This window comes from Festucalex cinctus, chromosome 10, assembly GCF_051991245.1.
Source record: "Festucalex cinctus isolate MCC-2025b chromosome 10, RoL_Fcin_1.0, whole genome shotgun sequence".
NCBI classification, from domain to species: domain Eukaryota; kingdom Metazoa; phylum Chordata; class Actinopteri; order Syngnathiformes; family Syngnathidae; genus Festucalex; species Festucalex cinctus.
Window position 1 is genome coordinate 15,010,702 of NC_135420.1, and position 19,532 is coordinate 15,030,233.

Consider the following 19,532-nt stretch of genomic DNA (forward strand, 5'->3'; position numbering starts at 1 on the left):
GAATAATGGCAATTGCATCGCTTATATTTAGTCCATATTTTGAAATAAGATTTACCATATTTTCCGCACTATAAGGCGCACCTAAAAGCCTTCAATTTTTTCAAAAGCTGGCCATGCGCCTTATAATCCAGTGCGCCTTATATATGGATCAATATTGAGCCGCAACAGGTCTCGCTGTCAATACGCTATCGGTGACCCTATTGGCAGAAGATCCCGCCATCTTGGATCGCTAGCTAATAATAATACTTTACCTCAGAGAAAATAATAATACAGCTGTTTATTCATTTTGGGAGTGAATGAGTTGTCAGAAAGCTGGTTTGTAATCTATTAATAAAGTTTGACTGACCTATCTGACTGTTTTGTTGACATTCCCTTTAGCGCAGCACCATCTAATGGATACATAACGTAACCCGAGCCTCTATTGTAGCGCCTTTATATATGGAAAAGGTTTTAAAATATGTCATTCTTTGAAGGTGCGCCTTATAGTGCGGAAAATACGGTACTGTAAAAAAATAATAATAATAAATAAAAAATAATGAATAAACCCAACGATCATAAATTAGGCTAGACTAAAAATGGTATAACCTCCGTGCTGTAATAAAAGAAAAAAAAAAGAGAATTGAATCACAACATCCCAACTGCATTGGAATTGGGGTTGGTATATAATTTTCTTTAGTACATGACAGCCTGACTGTTAAATGCTAATGTGAGCCAGCAACATTCCACTGCAGACCAGTCAAAGGAGAGCAACAAGGTTTGGTTTTACTTATGCATGCATGCATTGATACAAATAAACGCCTCCTTGCAAATAAATGCCTGGTTCTTCCTGCATTTCTGCATGTAAATTCCCACATTCACAATGAGGGAAAAACATGCAGAAATATAACTTGTGATGATAACCTGCGGCCTATTGTCCATGTTACATGTTTATTTGCTGATGACAATTCAGCTAAAACATAACTCAGGTAATTTCCATTTTGAGTTGAACACTCATACCCTCATTCCGTGAGCAGAAAATCACGTCTGAAATAATTCAACAAGGTAGCCAGATGATGATCACAACAGGTGGCTTCCAGAAGAACTTGACATTCACATAACAGAGCCTCTTTTATTCCACATGATGTGCATTCAGATTCTAATCTTTGTAATAAAGCTGGCTGTCATAGTGATATTTAGCACAATATGCAGACGCCTTCAAATTCTAAAATCCTCAAAAACTAATCAAACAGTCCAGTCATACAGCTCCGTGATTTATTTGATATTTTATTGTTGTGATACATGAGCATATGTGGAACAGCTTTTCATCCTACATGCATCTTAGAGTACAAATCCTTTCGAAGAAACTATAATGCACATTTCACAAAACAGTATGTCGCTGAAAATCCCATGCATCTCACTCTCACAGTTGACCTGTACTACGGCCACAACTCTACTGTGCGACACTGTAATGAGAAATTGTGAAACCGAGTGTGTGGAAATCCGCAGTGTACACTTGTGTCTTTTACCAGGGCAATAAAATCAAAGGAACTGACCCATGATGCTGACTATGCCTGATACGTCCAATAACATTTTCCAAGAAGCTCGATCAAATGCAGGTGATTTCACATGGGGACTTTTTGAGAGGCTTCAAAGCAAAAGGCATCACTCTTTATTCGCCACTGGAGTTGCTTCGTTAAAGTGAGCTACCGTGCAATAAATAATAATTAGACACAATTTGAATTGTTTAGTTGAGAGTAAGCCAGAAACATTGTAGTTGTAGTAAAATAAAGTACTGTCGCTTCAATTTAAACCCCAGCCAGGCTCTCGTTTAAACAACAGTTATTTCTCAACAACATTTGTGGGAGCTAAGGAATGCCAGCTTTGTGCTGAAAGAATTTCCCCCTAGATTTAGCGTAAAATAACAAGAAGTGCTGCCTCAGTTTTTTTCTGGTATGTTTCAGTGAAAGATTCCCAATTGGACTGAAGTTTGAAATGTATTGTGACAGTGTTTCCTAAAAAAAATAAAAATAATGTTCTCTTGCCTTTCTGTTTCCCCGAATCACTAATTTTATTGTATTGCTAACGTACAATTAAACTATTATCCATAATCTCTGTCAGGAAAACATCTGAACCTATCAGCGGAAGTTTAAAAGTTAGAAAAAATATGACTATATGACTAAATATGACTGCCCAGAGCCAGCTGAGATAGGCGCCAGCACCCCCCGCGACCCTTGTGAGGAATATGGATGACTATGAAATGTGAAGATATTAAAATGATTTTAAAACATCATTAAATTTAATGACCTGACGTGAAGGCACAAATAAACATGCAGTGTCTATACTAATTAGCTCAAAGATTCCCTAATTGAATTGAAAAGCAGGGGAATGACACTAAAATGTCCACATTATACTTTGTTGAAGTTTCGACATCATTCTCTTAAAGCTATTTTCCTACATGTTTGTGCGTTAATAAAAATCCATAAATGAATGCCCTGTCCAAGTGTTGTGTCAGCACATTTGAAAGCAGCTAAACATTGCTGTGTAAATATGTAAAACATGCACTTATCATTCCAACAGCAGGGATAGCTGCAGGTATTTGAAGTGTCCATTGTACAATTCTTTATCCTGTTATCAAATAAATAGAAAACAGTTGTGCACAGATCTTTCGCATCAGGATGTTTTACTGGTAATCTCTTGCTTGTTTGTGTGCCGCTGTGCATCCTTGTGCGCAGAACAAGTGCGGCGTACCACCCGATGTGCACCTTATGGTCAAAATAATGCGCCTGTTAAATAACGGGAAAATACTGCAACATTGGCTTTTGACCAGTATTTGTTAGTTAATGGCGCCTTGTACTGCAGAAAGAAATGCCATAAAAATAAACAGGGTAGTTAGACTTCAACGTAAGTGGCTGTTTAGGGTGAAACACGTCTGAGTAATTTGAGTACTGCTTTTAACTTGGCTGTTTATTTAGGGTGCACCATTGGGAAGACAGGCCAAGACTGCTGCAACAATTTTTCGTATGCGTTACGGAAACATGCCGGCAACTTCAAAATAAGGGTTTATCAAATAACACTGTTGAACAATTTGAAAACAAAAACTGTTGAGTCAGATGTTTATGCTGATTAAAACAGATTGGTATGCTGATTCCAAAATTGCAGAAAGTTTTTTTTTTTTTTTTTTTGCATGTCAAGTTTATCTTCACAGTTTACCCTCCAGATAAGCAAAATTCCACTGATTAGCTGGTGTGCATTGCTTAACTCATTTGCTCCCAATAACGTGTAAATACTGCAAAGAACGGTTGCAGAAATGGTAGTTATAACACAAACGGCCAGCAGGTGGCAGCAGAGCAAAGGAGATCAACCAGGGCCATGTACAAAAAAAAGCTCAATTACTTACAATTTTAAAGAGATTTGTGAAAACTGATGAAACGTAGCTCTCTTCTAATGCTAATTGCTGCAAAATGGAAACAGATAGAAACATACTTTTTTTTTTTTTTCCTGATGAAAGAAGAGACTTTAATCTTTCTTTTGATAGGTTCCATGCTTTTATAGCCATAAAACACAATATTCTGTGGGCCTTGCAAAATCAGTCAAAATCCAGTAAAACAGCCGGGAGCGAACGGGATTGCTTCTGCGAAAATGGCTGGGAGTGAATGACTTAAAGGTATAGATACACTGCTAGCTAATTTCACATTTCCGTGGTTTACATGGCCTAAGTAATTTCAACTACGTAACTTGCTCAGTTCTTATATAGTGGAGAAGGGGCGACTCATGTTGGCGGCTCAAGTGAATTGCCGGACTCCATATTAGCCATGCCAGAAAAAGTCAGGATGAAATGGTGAAAAATAATAGTTGTCAGTCTTTGCAAATGTTTTCAGCAATTATCTTCAATTCTGAAGGCCCTGGGTCGATATTAGATTGACGTGGCCCCAGAGCCTAAGTGTGATTGGACAAAAAAAAAAAAAAAACTAGCATCCACATTTGTGTTAATGTCGTCAACAAAAACAAAACCAAAATAATTTTGGCAACACACTTCCACCGGACTAAAACTAGACTAGACTAGACTAAAACCCTCATTTATAAACAATAAGTGGGACTAAATCAGTAAGAATTTTCGTCGACTAATGAAGACGGGCCGAAAAACTGGACTAAAATCTGTGGACATTTTAGTTCATGAACAAAAACGAGACGGAAATTATATGATTTTGTTAAATCTTGTCTGCTAAACATCTGTGACATTATCATGTGATGCAGCACAAACACATGGGACAGAAATGAGATGGATTCACGGTCAAAGGTTGAAAAAAAAAATATATAGTTATAACAACATTAATCCAACAATAACGTTAATGCGACTGCTAGCTAATCCTGGCTAATTTACTAGCTCACAGCATGGAGTCATAGTAGCTACTGTAATTGTGTGTGACGTTTTTCATCAAAAAGATGAGAACATTTCGTGTGAAATAGTTTTACATTCAAAAAGGTTAAATACAATCTGCTAAAAAAAATAAAAATAAAAATAAAAATGTAAAATGGTTGCCCTGACTAAAACTAGATTAAAACATTGACAGTTTTTTTTTTACTAAAACTAGACAAATAAAATTACGTTTTCTTGGAAAAATGCGAGATTTATCGTCGACTAAAAATGAACTCAATAAAAATGGGATGAGGTTGACTAACTTTGATAATACTAAAAAGCATGACTGAAATTGGACTAAAACTGAGCTTAAATTTAAAAATGGCACACAAAATTAACAGTAATCGACATACAAGTAATGGAATCAATTACGCTACAAAACTAAGAGAATAGATGATAGGGAATGAATTAACAAAGATTTTAAGTTGTAAATGTGTTTGTTTTTTTTTGTTTTGTTTTTTTGATAGTGTCCAGGCCACCAGAGAAGACCTTGCTGGCCCATCACTGAGGAAGTTAATAATAAAGATACACTGAGCTACGAGCACATACAGCTCTATCCGACACCACTGCCAAGCACAAGTCAATCAAGCTCAGCGCATTGCAGGTAGGTACAGCGGAGCAGTGGAGGCATGTCTGCCCACTGAGGAATTTTGATTATGATTGGCGAGGGCATTGCAGAGATATGTCTTAATCCCCGTTTCTATGTCTTGACTGCCAAATTAATTTTCACAGTCAAATTTATTTCGCTAAGCTGTAATAAAGATATCCACAGCCCCACAGCATTATGATTGAATAAATGTTGTAGGATGTCATGCAAAACATAGATGCAAGAGAAAACAAGAAGTGTACTAAGGTTCGGTTTAACTGTCACAAATAACACATTGCATACTGATGACACTTAAATTAATTTATGATTGGATTTTACCTCTTACATCTGGATGCATTTTTTTTTTTTTTTGTAATTTATATGGGATCCACTAACATGATTGTGCGTCTTGATTAATAATTGCATGTGAAATTGAGTTACATTATTCTGCCTAGGCAGCAAACAATATTTCCATTGATTAGTTGAGAAGGACAAAAGGCCGCTGAACAAGAATCTCAGACTTTATATATTTATTTGGGGCACATGCGAAGTACAAGGACTTAATAAATGAGAAAACACAAAAGCCATAATGTTGCCTCTTAAAAAATAAAATACACCAAAAGGAATATGCAAAAATGGAAAATATGTCTTCACAGTTTAAAGCAACAGAGGACCTGCTGCGTGTGACACCACGCAGACACATTTTCAAGAGACACTAACCTGACAGAAGTGTTACTCCGAGCAAAAATTAAAGAAATCATAGCAAGGATAATCTGAAATTCGGTGTCGACACTGACGCAGTAAGCAATTTCCCACATTGTGAAGTGGAGCTGTACGCTTCCTCTTGGGCTGCAATGCACAGATAGCACAGCCATCGCTGAGCAATCCATTACACCGCCGAGGACACCCCCGAAAAACATTTTTAAAATCCTTTTAACTATTAAAAGGGGAGCATAGCCCACACTGCTACACTGGCTCGAGGTGCCTTCTGGTCCTCACACATGAGGTATTTTAAGGAAACTGTTGTGTAACCTGGTTGACCGTGTGAGGCAGCCTGAATCTTGAATGGGAGTGTGCCAAAAGAGCATGAAGCCATGTCTGATTGCATGTGCGTCACACCGATGACCTGTAAAAGTACCCCTGAGTTGTTGTATATAACATGTTCAACCAGAAAGGACCGTGTGCAGGGAGGTACGGTCCTCCTCCGTCGTGGGCTTAAAAGTCTGTGAGATATATAATTTCACCCCCCAAAAAAAAGTGTGATAAAAGAAAGATAAATCTAGCACTACGATTTATGTCTTAGTTCACTGTTAAATAATCTGTTTTAATGACATTTTCCATAGGAATTATTTGAATTTCTTCAAACAGTAAACAGTAGGACAGATTAGGGGTGTGCTCAAAAAATCGATACGGCAATATATCGTTGCGGGCCTCATTACAATACACGTATCGATACGCAGGCGCCAGAATCAAGATATTGCTTGTTAACTTTAAATAGGCAGTTAACGTTTGCCTTTGCAGCCGGCATTGTACCTAAAAAAAATAAAAACCAGCAGCGTCTTTGAAATTAATTGCCTTCAATTAATGCAAAAAAATAGCTCACCAGTGATTGGACACTGTGTTTTGCTAAGAAAAATTAAAGCAGAGGAAGAATATCAACATTTATTTACTTATAAATTTAATATCGCACGTGTCTTAATGCACCAAGTTTCCTTTATTTTGTTTAAAAAATAAACCTCCATGTTTGTTTTTATCTTATTCACGTGAGCACTGTGTTTTAGTTGTTATTCAACAAGTTGTGTAGAGATTCCTTTCCACTGTAGCTTCATCCACCAGCGGGTACTTAGTTTTGTACGCAAATACTATAGCTAACTTATGACGTGCCTTTTGCAGTCATTGGTTTCTGTTCTTATAGCGTACCTAAGGGTTGTAGCTTTTGGTTTCGCTAATACAGATATCCTACTGAAAATTCTAGCAACTAATCAGGTATTCGGATAAAAATAAAACTAAATATGCATTTTTGCTTGGTTTAAGAACTACTAATACAGTAGAGAAAATAACACATTTCACTGACTGAATGATCAAGTGGTTTTCATTTTTTATCATTTCCAATCATTCAACTTGATTTACATTTTTAATTCTAGCTGAAGCTTCAAAAGTACTGTGTGTACCCACCATGCTTACATTCTTAAATGTAGAATAGAGGACCGAGATTTACTGAACAGTCCCCCCCTACTTAATGACAAGGACTCTAATCCGATCAGTGGTTTGATCACAATCCTGAACTTTGGCATTGCTTAGGCTGGGAACACACAAAGACAATCACGGTGTTTTTGTCCCAGTTTTGCCCTTTCCCGACCAAGGATGTCAAAAGCTCGGCTATCTTAAGTCTTTATAAGATTGCCCTGTAAGATTATCCTTTGGTCCGAGGTGTTTTAAAAGTTGATATAGGTATTAAAGGGAAAAAAAAAAAATGGTCAGGGCAGACAATCTTGAATATTAAATGTGTGCAATATTTATAAGTAAAAAACATCGTAAAGTGCGTGTGGGGAAAAACCGTGACCTGTCATGTGGAATGGAATGTAGCCAATCACGGATGCAGCGGTTGTACAAGCCAAAAACATGTCCTATATATATGTGGTGTTTGCCAGATGGTGAAAAGTATTTTCCAAATTTTTTCTTGGCAACGCCACCATTTTTACAATGCTCTTGCCTGCGGTCGTCTTCGGAAACACTTGGGTAACATATTCAGGTGGGAGTTTCTATTCTTCATTCATCTTCAGCTCCCACATGATCACGTAAGATTTGTGAGTTGGAAGATGGAATCGTTTTGAAATCGGTGTGACAGAACCTTGTGTGAGGTGGTCTGTATTACTATCCGAGCAGACCACACACACTATTGACTGTGAAATGCCTTATTTTCTATCTCTATGTGTAGTGTCTTAACCTTGCTCTCGCAAGATGAATTCTCGCGGTATTTGTGAGTTCACAAACTCCGGAGAATATATCTTGCACCGCTCCCGCTGATAACTGCCGTTCCCGAACCATTGGTGGTTCGGACCACTCACAGAGCGAGATTGTGTTTGGGGGGCGGTATATGCAGCTGTGACGAAACCAGGAAGCCACCGCCGACGCCCGAGCTAATTCGAGGATGGTCGAAAGTCGAATATATCCGAGTTGTTTTTCCCCAGTTCCGACCTGAGAGCATTAGAGGTGAAAGTAAACAACCAAAATGGCGGATAGTGATAATTTTTTTTTTAATTTTGGTCCTCAAAACTTATTTTGACCTCCAGAAAACTTCCCTTTTTGCAATTTTGCTTCATTTATAGCTTATTACATAAGCATTCCATACAGTTAAGTAGCTGACGGTATAATTTCATGCAGGGAGATAGCGGCAATACTGTTACGTACATTGCGTTACGCGGAGTTATGTCCAATATTTATGAATGAAGAAATCTATATAATTTTATATTCGAGTAAATTGTGTTTTGCCATTCGGAGTTAAGTCACATAGTAGTCCGCCGGTGAAATCGGGGTCATTTTTTTCTTCCGACTTTGCAAATGGAATTTACGAGTTCAAGGGGGCGTTCCCGTACACACTTCCTGGTTTGAACTCATAAAAGTCCGACTTCCGACCGTCCTCGAATGCAGCATAGCAAACAAACCTAACATGGACAAATGGACGCTGCAACCCACCGTTTCCTTGTTGAATATTGAACAGCGAGGGGCGCTTCGTGCATTTCTAGCTGGTAAGATGTTCGTGCTTTCACCCCCTTCGGCAAGAACGAAGACGAAATTTTCACCCGTGGCCGTGATTGGTTAAAACAAACGTGTAGAATGTCGCATCGTCTAATCAGCTCGAATTATTGTACAGAATGTCCCGCCTTTTCCCGACGAAATTACTGTGGAGAGGTACCAGATGGATATGTAAGATGCGTTTGCCTGCCTTTGCCAGGTTAGTAGTGTCTGTCACAGATGAAAAATCTTTTAAAATTTGAAAATCCTTACTTGTGAACCAGGCTATAGTTGTTCAGCATTAGGATTCAAGTATGAACCCATGTAGTTTGTGCAGACAAGGCATCTCTTGTGGGTGATGTGTAACACAATCTCCAGAGTAATGTCAGATATATCAGCTGCTGTCACCCATATGGCATCTAACAATATCTGTCAACACAAGCAATGGCATCAGTCACTGTACAGTGGCCATGTCAAGGTTGACCGTATTGCTGACTGTCAGTGCAGTTGCCTCATCAATGTACCCGCAGCCCACTGCTATTACCAAGTAGGGTACTTTAGCATCAGAGGAAACAAAGAGGTGATGTTTTAGAATCAAAACGTAAGTGGGTGTGGCATACTAGACCAAGGAATAACTCTTCTGTATGCATCTAAACATTCACAAATAAAAGTGTGAATATCCCCTTCTCCCTAGTATTCTTATTTTAGCAATGTCCATTGAAGCTCGCTCAGGAATAATTATCTATGAAATTTTAAATCTCAAAGCTCTTTTGAACACCAAAATGTGTTTAATAGCTTAGCACACTCAAAGCCAAGCACTCTGTAGTGGAGGCAATACCATCAAGTCCTTCCAGCTCTTTTCGGCTTTCAGCATATTGTAAGTAGGTATGTCAAGTGCTAGATTTATCATGCGAGAGTGGCTTCTGGGAATCTTACCAATGTACTTCTGCTAATGGCGTTTCTCATTGATATTCATCTTTAATTTAACCCTACAAGTTGATTTGAAACATTTAAACACGTAATCCCAAAAGATGAACTCTGTGTTTCGAAAAGATAGCATGAGCTATGAAGTTGTTTACAACTAGCAGATGGGCCAAATCCCAAAATACATGAAGCTCAAGAAGAAATATTCACATCATTCTCATGTTCTTGTGTTTATCCTGTCAGGGTCAGTGGTAAGCTAGAGCCCGAGGCCCCGTACACCCTGGGTATGGTCACAGTTGATTGGAGTGAACACGCAGACAAACATTCACACTCACACTCTCATATAAGAGCAATTTATAGTCTCCAAGTGACTTTGGAATGCGGGCGGAAGCAAAAGTACTAGGAGATTACCCTGGTAGGCCTAAGCCGAGATTCGAATCCCCTCAAATGTTTGAGAATTGGATTGTCAAGAATGGTTAATTAAGCTGTTACACGGAAGGCTGTGATTCTACCAGACATATTCTGGCACCATTGTTCTTCTGTTCAGCATTTAACAACCATGCTTTGTCTCTTGAAAAATAACAACTGCAATGTGCATCTCTGTACCTTCATTTTTTAATAACAATCTCTTCATAAATAGTTTATGATCACACAATTCAGTGAATTCTCAAAATGTATTAGAATGTCAACTGGCAGTCATGTAGAGGAGCGGGGGGGAAAAAAATGCAAACTCTAAATAATCGCAGGGGGAATATGAATTTGACAGTCAGTCAGGCCAATTTATCATTCTGTCAAACTCCACTGAATGGCGCAGCGGAACTATCTAGAGTGTGAAACAAACCCGCTTCCACCGATAATGGTTCAGTATTGAAGCCAGAAAATAAATGCCAGCCACGTCGACATATTTGTGACTGTAAAAAGGCCTTTCAGTAGCTTTCACTTGTAAAAGTGATACAAATGGCCAAAGCGCCTTCAGTTCTGCGTTGAGGCCAAAGACCTTCGCTCCTGTAACGTGACATGTGTGATAGAAATCAATACAATAGGGACATGATGAATTTATCTTTCAAATTGACATTTGCCAACAGCGACAAGTAGTTTAACTCGTGGCACAGGTCTGACGTATTTTCCAATGGCCACTTGTACCTAAGACGAATATTTCCTTCGACGCTACTTGCATATTCAAGACTTTCCCAAAGGGAAGTACTCTGCATAGTCAAAGGATTTTATGGCATTCCAGTAAAAGGACATTAGTCTATTACAACCTTTGAGTGGTCCCACATCCTTTGGACAAATCGACCCAGCTACAATAGTCAACTCAAAGATCCAATGGCTAATGGCTTAGTTTCTGATGTGCTTGGAGACAGCCTGTGATTACATTCGGGCCTGCACCCTTTCATTCGACCAGCATATCATTTTCTTCTCCGGCAGACTTCAAAGTGTGGACACTTCAAAGCGGGATGAGTGACTGCCACTCGGACTCCGAGGACGGCTCTTTTGATCATCTTCCGAAAACTCTAACACAATCAGCCAGGCGCACCACGGAGGAGGATTTGACAGCCAAAAGATAAATGCAGTCATCCTCACAGCTATCAGATAGGCACGGCCAGCTGTAATCCATTAATATGAAAATTAGAGAGGAGAAGAGTAGGTGAGTTGGAGGTCTATTGAGGGCCTTGCAGTTACAATTTCACTGTGTTATTTCTAAATTGGAGGAATGAACGTGATACCAAAAAAAAAATCGTAATTGTCTAAATACCCAATGGGAAAGTTACAGCACTGTATTTTCAGTCTCGAACATAACTTGTACTTTGCACTTGCACATTTTTGGTAAAAAATATATTTGCCTTTTCTCTTGGCCTTTCTTTTTATAAAAGAAGACATGTTGTCCATATTTGACACAAACTGAGCTTAAAGTTCAATTTCAATTCAAGAATGCCTCCAGAAGTTTCTACCAGTTTCCTTAGGTATTATTTTCCCATTTTCAAAGGAAGAGCGTCAATAAAAATTTCCGTGAGTCATTGGTGGTCGCCTTGCAGGAAGCCTGCATTATTATTTTATTTTTTATTTTATTTTTTGTAGGCTGAAGCTTTTATTAATGATTCAATGATCATGAAATTCCTTTTGGTCCTGAAACAAATGATTTTATTTTTATTTTTTTTAAGTACCTCTTAGATATCAAGGCAGAAGAACATTCTCTCCGGCACAGTGATAAGAAAAAAAAAAGCTCAGAGGTTGGAAATGTAGTCATAAATATGGTTGATACAAAATATTACGATACATTGCATCACAATTGTTAGCACTCTCTGCAGGTTTTCATTTATTGCATGCTTGATGTGTGAGACGGCTGTTTCTCCTTGTTTTCCATTCTTCGTCCGTAAACTAGCTTGTCTCCTAGAGATAGATCAACATGTTTTTGTTTTTTTTCAGGGCCAATACCGATGCCGATTATTAGTTGTCAAGGAGGCAGATAATCGATATTTGAAGCCAATATTCATTTTCTGTCAAAAGGGGGGGGAAATATTGCCGTCAAAACGTTTTGCCTTGACTTTGTTGTAATGTCTAAAAGTATCAATGCATATTGAACAATCTTTCAGACTTCTCAAAATGTACGGTTTTTTTTGTTTTGTTTTGGGGGGTTTTAATCTTAGACAATGTAATTCATTTTGAATTTCTAAAATATGTTCAGGGAGCTCCCAATGCTATCAGTATGTCTTAAAAGTTGAATGAAAACATATATAAGTAAATATCTGTTAGGATTTAGTTTTTTTTTATCGTGTTTTCCTTGTGTCTCTTGTTCTGTCACTGTCTCGTCAAGTCTTATCATGTCCACCTGTGCTCGTTGTGTTATACACTCAGCTCCCCAAGCCACTTGTGTCTTGTCCAGGTGTCTCTCGTTACTATGTGTATTTAGCTTTCGTTCAGTCCTGGTCGAGTCTTTGTTGTTGTCCTGGTCACACCTCGTTTCCTGCGCCTGTCCGTCCTGCCTGTTTAGTTTGCTATGGGGTATATGCCACGGAAGAGGCGGGACTGTTTTTTGCACAACAGTTTGTTTCCGGTTCGGTTTGCGACGTGTGGGCTGCGTCAAAAATACTTGGGCTTCCGACTTTGTGCCCGTCGGTTGCGCGTTCGCAACCCGGACCGGAAATAAACTGATGTGAAAAATCACGTCCTGCCTCTTCCGTGGCATATACCCCATTAGTAAGTTTAGTCCAACTGTTGTTTTGTACTTTGTATCTTGTGTTGCACTTTGTTTATGTTGAAATTAAAACTTATTTGAGGGCACCCCTGCCACGCCACGCCTCGCCTTGCTTCCCTCCACTTAGGTCCACAACATCCCATGAACCTTAACAATACCGTCGCTCTGTATTAAAAAAAAAAATAAATAAAAAAAAAAAAAAATAAAAAAAAAAAAAAAAGAAATATTAAACTTCCACCTTTGTTTGTTATTAATGTTGAAGAAAAAAAAGGTTAAAGGGATACTTTACTCATTGAGCCATTTTCAGCAAAAAAATTTTTATTTTATCCATAATTAATTTGATAACTTCATTATTTTTCTTGTACAATTAATACTTTTAAAAACTTTACTTTTTTTCCACTTGCTGTCGACTGAAGATGACATCAGTGATGAAGAAGTAGGTAACGACCAATCAATGTTCACCTGTTTTCTGGGTTTGGTCTGAAAACTGAGCCATGTTTGGTCATTATTGACTTCCTCAGCACAGGTGATGTCATCTTCAGTCAACAGCATGTGGAAAAAATAGTTATTAAAGGGGCTGTCTGCCGGATTCACTCAGGAAAATGCACTTTTAAAATACAGGATGTACACACTTTAACTTTCTCTCAGTCTACACATCTGTGTTTATGTTAACCTTTGGTGGTGATTTCGTCCTAAACCCCCACGCCCTCAGCCTGTATTTTGCCATTTTGTGCTTGTTTTGTAAACAGCGGGACATTTCAGTGGGCAGACAGTGTTTACAACCCTCCAGCTAATCGCAGAGCGGGGGGTGGCGTGTCGCAAACGGGGCCGGGCGAACGTGTCAGCTGCGTGACGTTACTAGATAAGATACAGGCTGGGTTGGTGGGGGTTTAGGACGAAATTACCACAAAGAGTTAACAAAAACACAGATGTGTAGACTGAGAGAAAGTTAAAGTGTGTACATCCTGTATTTAAAAAGTGCATTTTCCTGATTGAATCCGGCAGACAGCCCCTTTAAAGGTATAAATTTTTCATGAAAAATAATTAGGTCATTCTGGACAAAATAACTTTTTACTGCTGAAAATGGCTCAATTAGTCAAGTATCCCTTAAAGATTCCCAAAGTCACCAGCATCTCTTATAAAGTTAAGTGAAAATGTAAACAAATAGCTTCCTGAAATTAAAATGGTTTTAGCTTGACCTTTTATCGCCCGTCAGATATTTGTCAAAATGTCCAATATCAACGTCTTGTCTCCACCTGCTGAGTAGAAGCACCTGTGGCTAAAGCAAAACAGTTTCAGGGTTTTTACTTTTCGGACCGGGATTCCCCAAGTCTGATAATAAGAGAGGACTTTTTTTTTATGTATTGTGCCTGCCTTGTATGGACAGCAATATCATTGCAGGACTCGCCTTTCTGCATGATGTATCGTGCTCAATTATTTTTACATCTACTGCCATCCCCACCCCTTCACTCATGGATCCAGCCAACCACATAACCCGAATCTTTCATTTCAGCCCCCTCCCCACTTCTCAATGCACAACACAACTACCAGCCATCGCTCCTCAGTCTTTCACCTATTGATCCCAAGCATGCTTCCTCATTTCCTCTGTAGGTGCATCCGTCCAAATAGCCGTCCATCCACCCGTTCATTAGCATGAGTACGCGTGAGGTGACGTGAACTCACCTAATGGGGTTATGTGTCTCCAGGAAATGGCTGGCTCAGGTTTCCCGCTGGCCGTACAGATGAGCGACACGTTGCTGCCCTCGTTTACCGTGATGTCAGAGGAAATGTCGTATATCTTGGGAGGAACTGTTCGAAAAAGGAAAGAAAATAAGATGTCAAACGTCTAAAATATATCATGCAATCATACATTTGAGAGGAAGGAACCACCAGGTAGTTGTTCAGGGTTATTGAAGGAGGCTGATGACATAATTAAATGTGTTTACTTTCAGAAAAGCACTCAACCACCTACTCACAAGAATGAATGCCAGTTCCTTAATTGACATGGCTACGTATAATACCGTATATAATGAATATAACGTGTTATCATGATGGGCAGTACGGTGACTGAGCGCTGAATAGGCATCCATTAATTTTGTATTGTATTGCATTTGCATCGATTGTACTGCTTTTACATGGAAACATTTATATTGATGGTATCTACAGTACAGTTTAGAATGTTGTACATTCTAATTAATTATAATATCACAGCATTGGCTATGCCTGAATGAAGAACGGGTATAGAATTCACGGAAGAGGATCTATGCAAACATCTGGCATATGTACATTCATCCATCCGATGAATATCATGCGTGTATCAAACTGCTTTCATTTTCATACGACTGCAAATAATTGTCAGTTCTACTTATATTGTCGAAGCCTAATCAAAAATGTCAAAAAAAAAAAGTCAAAAATGTAGATGATGTGGATGCAAAATCATTCCAGTCATAATAGAGTATTTGGTTCCCGTCACAAGAAGTATGCAAAACCGACTTCCAATATTGTTTCAAATTCTCTTACCATGTTCTCATCCACGAAGTATAAAAGTGAACCAATTTCAATTTTCCATTTTCATTCAAAGCACAATTCCTACAGGTGCAAGATATTTCTGAAGGCAAGGTCCTGGTGTTGTTCCAGTTAGGTTCATTTGTTCTCGTGAATATAATAAAGAACAACTTTGTAATATCACTAAAATGTCTATTAAGTGTTTATGAATTACTTTGTATCAACCTGTAGTATTAAAGGGGAGTTTACAGTTTTAAAAACAAACATGGTTTTATTTTGGGGTTTTTTAAACACACTGCATCTTGACAAGGATAGAATATCAGAAGCTGACCAAAGGGTTTTGTTAATCACTTGTCATCCAATCACTGAATTTTTAATTTTAGTGTTATACAACACCCCATCATTAATAAGTTACGCAAGCAATGTAGCTAAGAATGGCTTGTTAACCATGCACATTCATAGGGGCATCCCATACTGCAGCCAAAATTTCATATACATGAGTCCAAATATTCTAGTGGTAACAGTCCCACTTTTGTTTGTCATGTGCTGAAGGTTGGATCCCAAAGCGCAGACACAAATAAGATTTTAACTATTTATTCACATCGAAAGGCGTAAAACAAACGTGACGAGACGAGAAACAAAGAGAGTTGCACAGAGGGACAGAAAGCAATAATCCGGCAAACACACAAAATTCTCAGACTGCTACTACAGACAGTGAATCGATCTGATTCTGACGAAAGATTGACATCACATCGGTCCTGACATCACATAACATCACATGGCGTTTTTCCAGTTGAAACCAGATGATGGTTACATCAGTTCAAAACAGACACTCGTTACATCAGTACATAACAGACACTTGACCTCACGGTCATGAACTCAAACTTAACCCTGGCGTGACCCCAGACATGACATTTTTTTGTATTTTACAAACACCTCTGTTATTATTTTCAGTCACTGAATCCCATAGAACAGCCCAAAAGCTATACAAACAATGATGGTGTGAAGAATTTTGTATCCCATAGTATCTTTAGCTGTTGGTTTTATTTTTAGTTTCTTTGTTGTTTAATCGAATTACTGTTTTCTCTTTATGCTTAACTGATGACAACCCACCCCCAGTATTTTTTTGTACACAGGTATTTATTTCATATAAAAATAAATAAATAAAAAAATAAAAAAGTTTGTGTTGCTGCACAACATGGTAAGAACAGCGCAGCCATGTTTGACCCTTTCAAAACATACATCTGACACTTCCGGTTAGCGACGTCTCCACTTCAGTGATGTAAGTCGTACATGACAAGTGTTTCTATTTAGTTGTTTTTAAAACAAAAAGAAAGGAAAAAATGAGAAAAAGGAGAGGGGAAAAAAATCATAGGGGTTGTTAGTTTTTGACAGAGACTCGAAGCGGCCGGAGGGCGGAGGCATTCAAATTTTGCTAGCAGGTAAAAAAATGCAAGCTCAGCTTTTAATTATTCAAAAACAGATTATGCAGGATCCAATAAATGACAGATCCTGGGGTCATACAGTTATTTGGAACTAGAGCAACATTTTGGGGAAATACGCTTTTGAAGTTGTGCTAAACCTCAGCGTTTGAAGCACATTCATGCAAGATATCTTAGAACAATCAAAGGACTGAATGCAAGTCTTTTCTTTCTTTTCTTTTTTTCGCCCACAGTGCTTATCCAGGATCATCCTCAACAGAAAATTGCAAAAATCCGATCAAATCAGATCTCAACCTTCATCTAATAATTGACAGTGTTGATGTTCGAGGCTCTGCTCTGTTCATCATCAAGTCAGCGTTATCGGTGTTCTGGATCCAGACTGTGCTTGTGTAGTGTAAGATAAAAAGGAGACCTTCAAAACACTGAGTTAAAAGACATCTGTTTATTTGTTTTTGTGAGACGATGCACAGCCCGACAACAACGTTTAATATTTTACAGGCCTGCAAGTGCTTAGAACCCGAGTTCAACCCACTTCAAAAATGTTCAGCAGGATTAAGTGGTGTGTCAAAATGACATTTACAAGAGCAAAATCAGATTTAATATGCAGTATACTGCACTGTAAAAACTGAGATGCAGGCAGAGGCTCGAAAGTCTAGACCAAGCGCTTAAGGTGATGATTAAAAAAAAATTAATACAAGAGAAGTGAAGAAATTTCAACGATTGTCAATACTGCTGGGCATCAAATTATAATCGTCAAGGTTCCGAGCTGTTGGAGGTTTTATCAACTTGGAATTAGAATCAAGACATTTAAATAAGCCGTGTGTGGACAAAAAAACACTTTTTTTTTTTTTTTTTTTTTTTTTTTAAAGTTCGGTACCGTAGCAGTCGACTGTGCTGTAAAGTAGTCCAGCCTTAAAAACCTCCTTGAAGCCTGTGAAAAGATAATCCAATGTGAAGATGACTCAACACTTTTCACAGACTTCCCCTTTCAATAAACATACAACACATGCTTGGAGCCTTGAGACTGCTTTTTGGACAAGCCTTCTGGATGACTCATCATTAAAATAATCAATACGTGGAACCATAATGGTTCAGTGGGTGCGGGGAGGTATAAAACACAACATTAAAGACTCCTCCAGCCTATCTTCACACAAATTATCAGTGCTGGTATACACTTTTTTTGTGGTATAAGCAACAGATTCAGATCAAAGTGAGATGAAATTACTAGTGGACATCTGGTGGGAATGGAACTGTGTTGATTCTTGGTTATTACTCGTCCGACTCTTGTGTTTCCTTGCTGTAGGACGCGGCTGTTGACACATCGCCTCTATGCCCGATCGTACAAAATTGAAAATGTATTTATACTGATGCTATCGCTTCTTTGAGAGGACTACTTGTTTTTTTCACACACACTGATCAAGAGTGCTCAACCTCTTGGTTATGACGGCATCTCATTTCATTTTGTTTGGTTCAGTATGTGCCAACAAAAAAGGATACAATGTCCCAGAAGTAGGGATGCACGATGATGCTATTTTCAACCGATACCGATAAGCCAATACGGGAATTTAGAAAGGCTGATGTCGATAACCGATAAGTAAGCCGATAATTGTTTGCAAAATTAACTTTAATACAAATATGCTTTGAGTACTACTATAAATCTGACATGCATAAATACATGGAAATATTGTGAAAAGCACCATGAAGTTGAATTTTATTGATATCTCTGCTTTAAAGACAACCAAATAACTCAGTTTTGTGTTTGCCAAAACAAAATTGGGGAGACACAGTAAAGAAAGCCCACACTGGCGACTGCCATGTCGCCATGATGCATCTTCTGTGAACACGAGGTTGCGCTCATTATGATGTCACAAATATGCGACACGACCATAGGAGAGAGGAGGAGTTGGGCACAACTTGAGCCACAAGCACAACAGATGGACCAACGTGGCATGTCTATTATTATTTGCGGATTTCTTTATTATCTGGTTTATCTGATGACGTCAAATTGGTTGATAATTGCCGCTAATTATCTGCCGCCGATATTATCGTGCATCCCTAGCAGAAAGTGAATATGAGATCAAAACTTATTGTTGGTCACAATGAATGTCAAAATGTACTCATCAAACCACATTTGGAATTAGGACAATTGGGAACACTTCTGAATTAGGATTTTTTTCCAATAACCCTTATTAAAAAAAAAAAAAAAAAAAAGAAAAGAAAAGTTCCCTGACTTCTGTTATCCTTTATTATTATTATTATTATTATTATTATTATTATTATTATTACTAATACTATTACTACTTATTTATTGACTGATTTATTATTCCCATACCTACGATTTATTTTTAAAATCATGTTTTCTAAAATCTTGGTTTTGCACTGTACGCTCATTTAGAAATTTTAGATAACATTTTTTTCATTGCTTAACTTTGCTTTAAATCTCTTAAAATCTGCGCGTTTAAATGCTGCAAGTTTAATTATAGATTGTTAAGCATATTGTGTTATGTTGTGCATGATATTAAACTCCCACCCATTTTCACTGAAGCAACCTCCTTCACTTTTGACTGATTTTGCAAGGCCCACAGGATATTGTGTTCTATTGCTAATAAAACATGGAACCTACCAAATGAAAGATTTGAGGCTCTTCATTCATTAGGGAAAATAAAGTATATGTCTATCTGTTTATGTTTTGCAGCAATTAGCATTAGAATATAGATACGTTTCATCATTGTTCACAAATTTGCTTAG

At 38.1% G+C, this 19,532-nt stretch overlaps 1 protein-coding gene across 2 annotated transcripts in view; it reads right to left on the minus strand.

The window, feature by feature from the left end:
- The window catches only part of negr1 (neuronal growth regulator 1), a 183,709-nt gene that overhangs the window by 84,165 nt on the left and 80,012 nt on the right, over positions 1-19,532 (minus strand). For both annotated transcript variants that reach the window (XM_077534060.1, XM_077534062.1), the window contains exon 3: positions 14,521-14,646. In XM_077534060.1, coding sequence (XP_077390186.1) covers positions 14,521-14,646 — 126 coding nt within the window. The remainder of the gene's footprint in view (positions 1-14,520; positions 14,647-19,532) is intronic.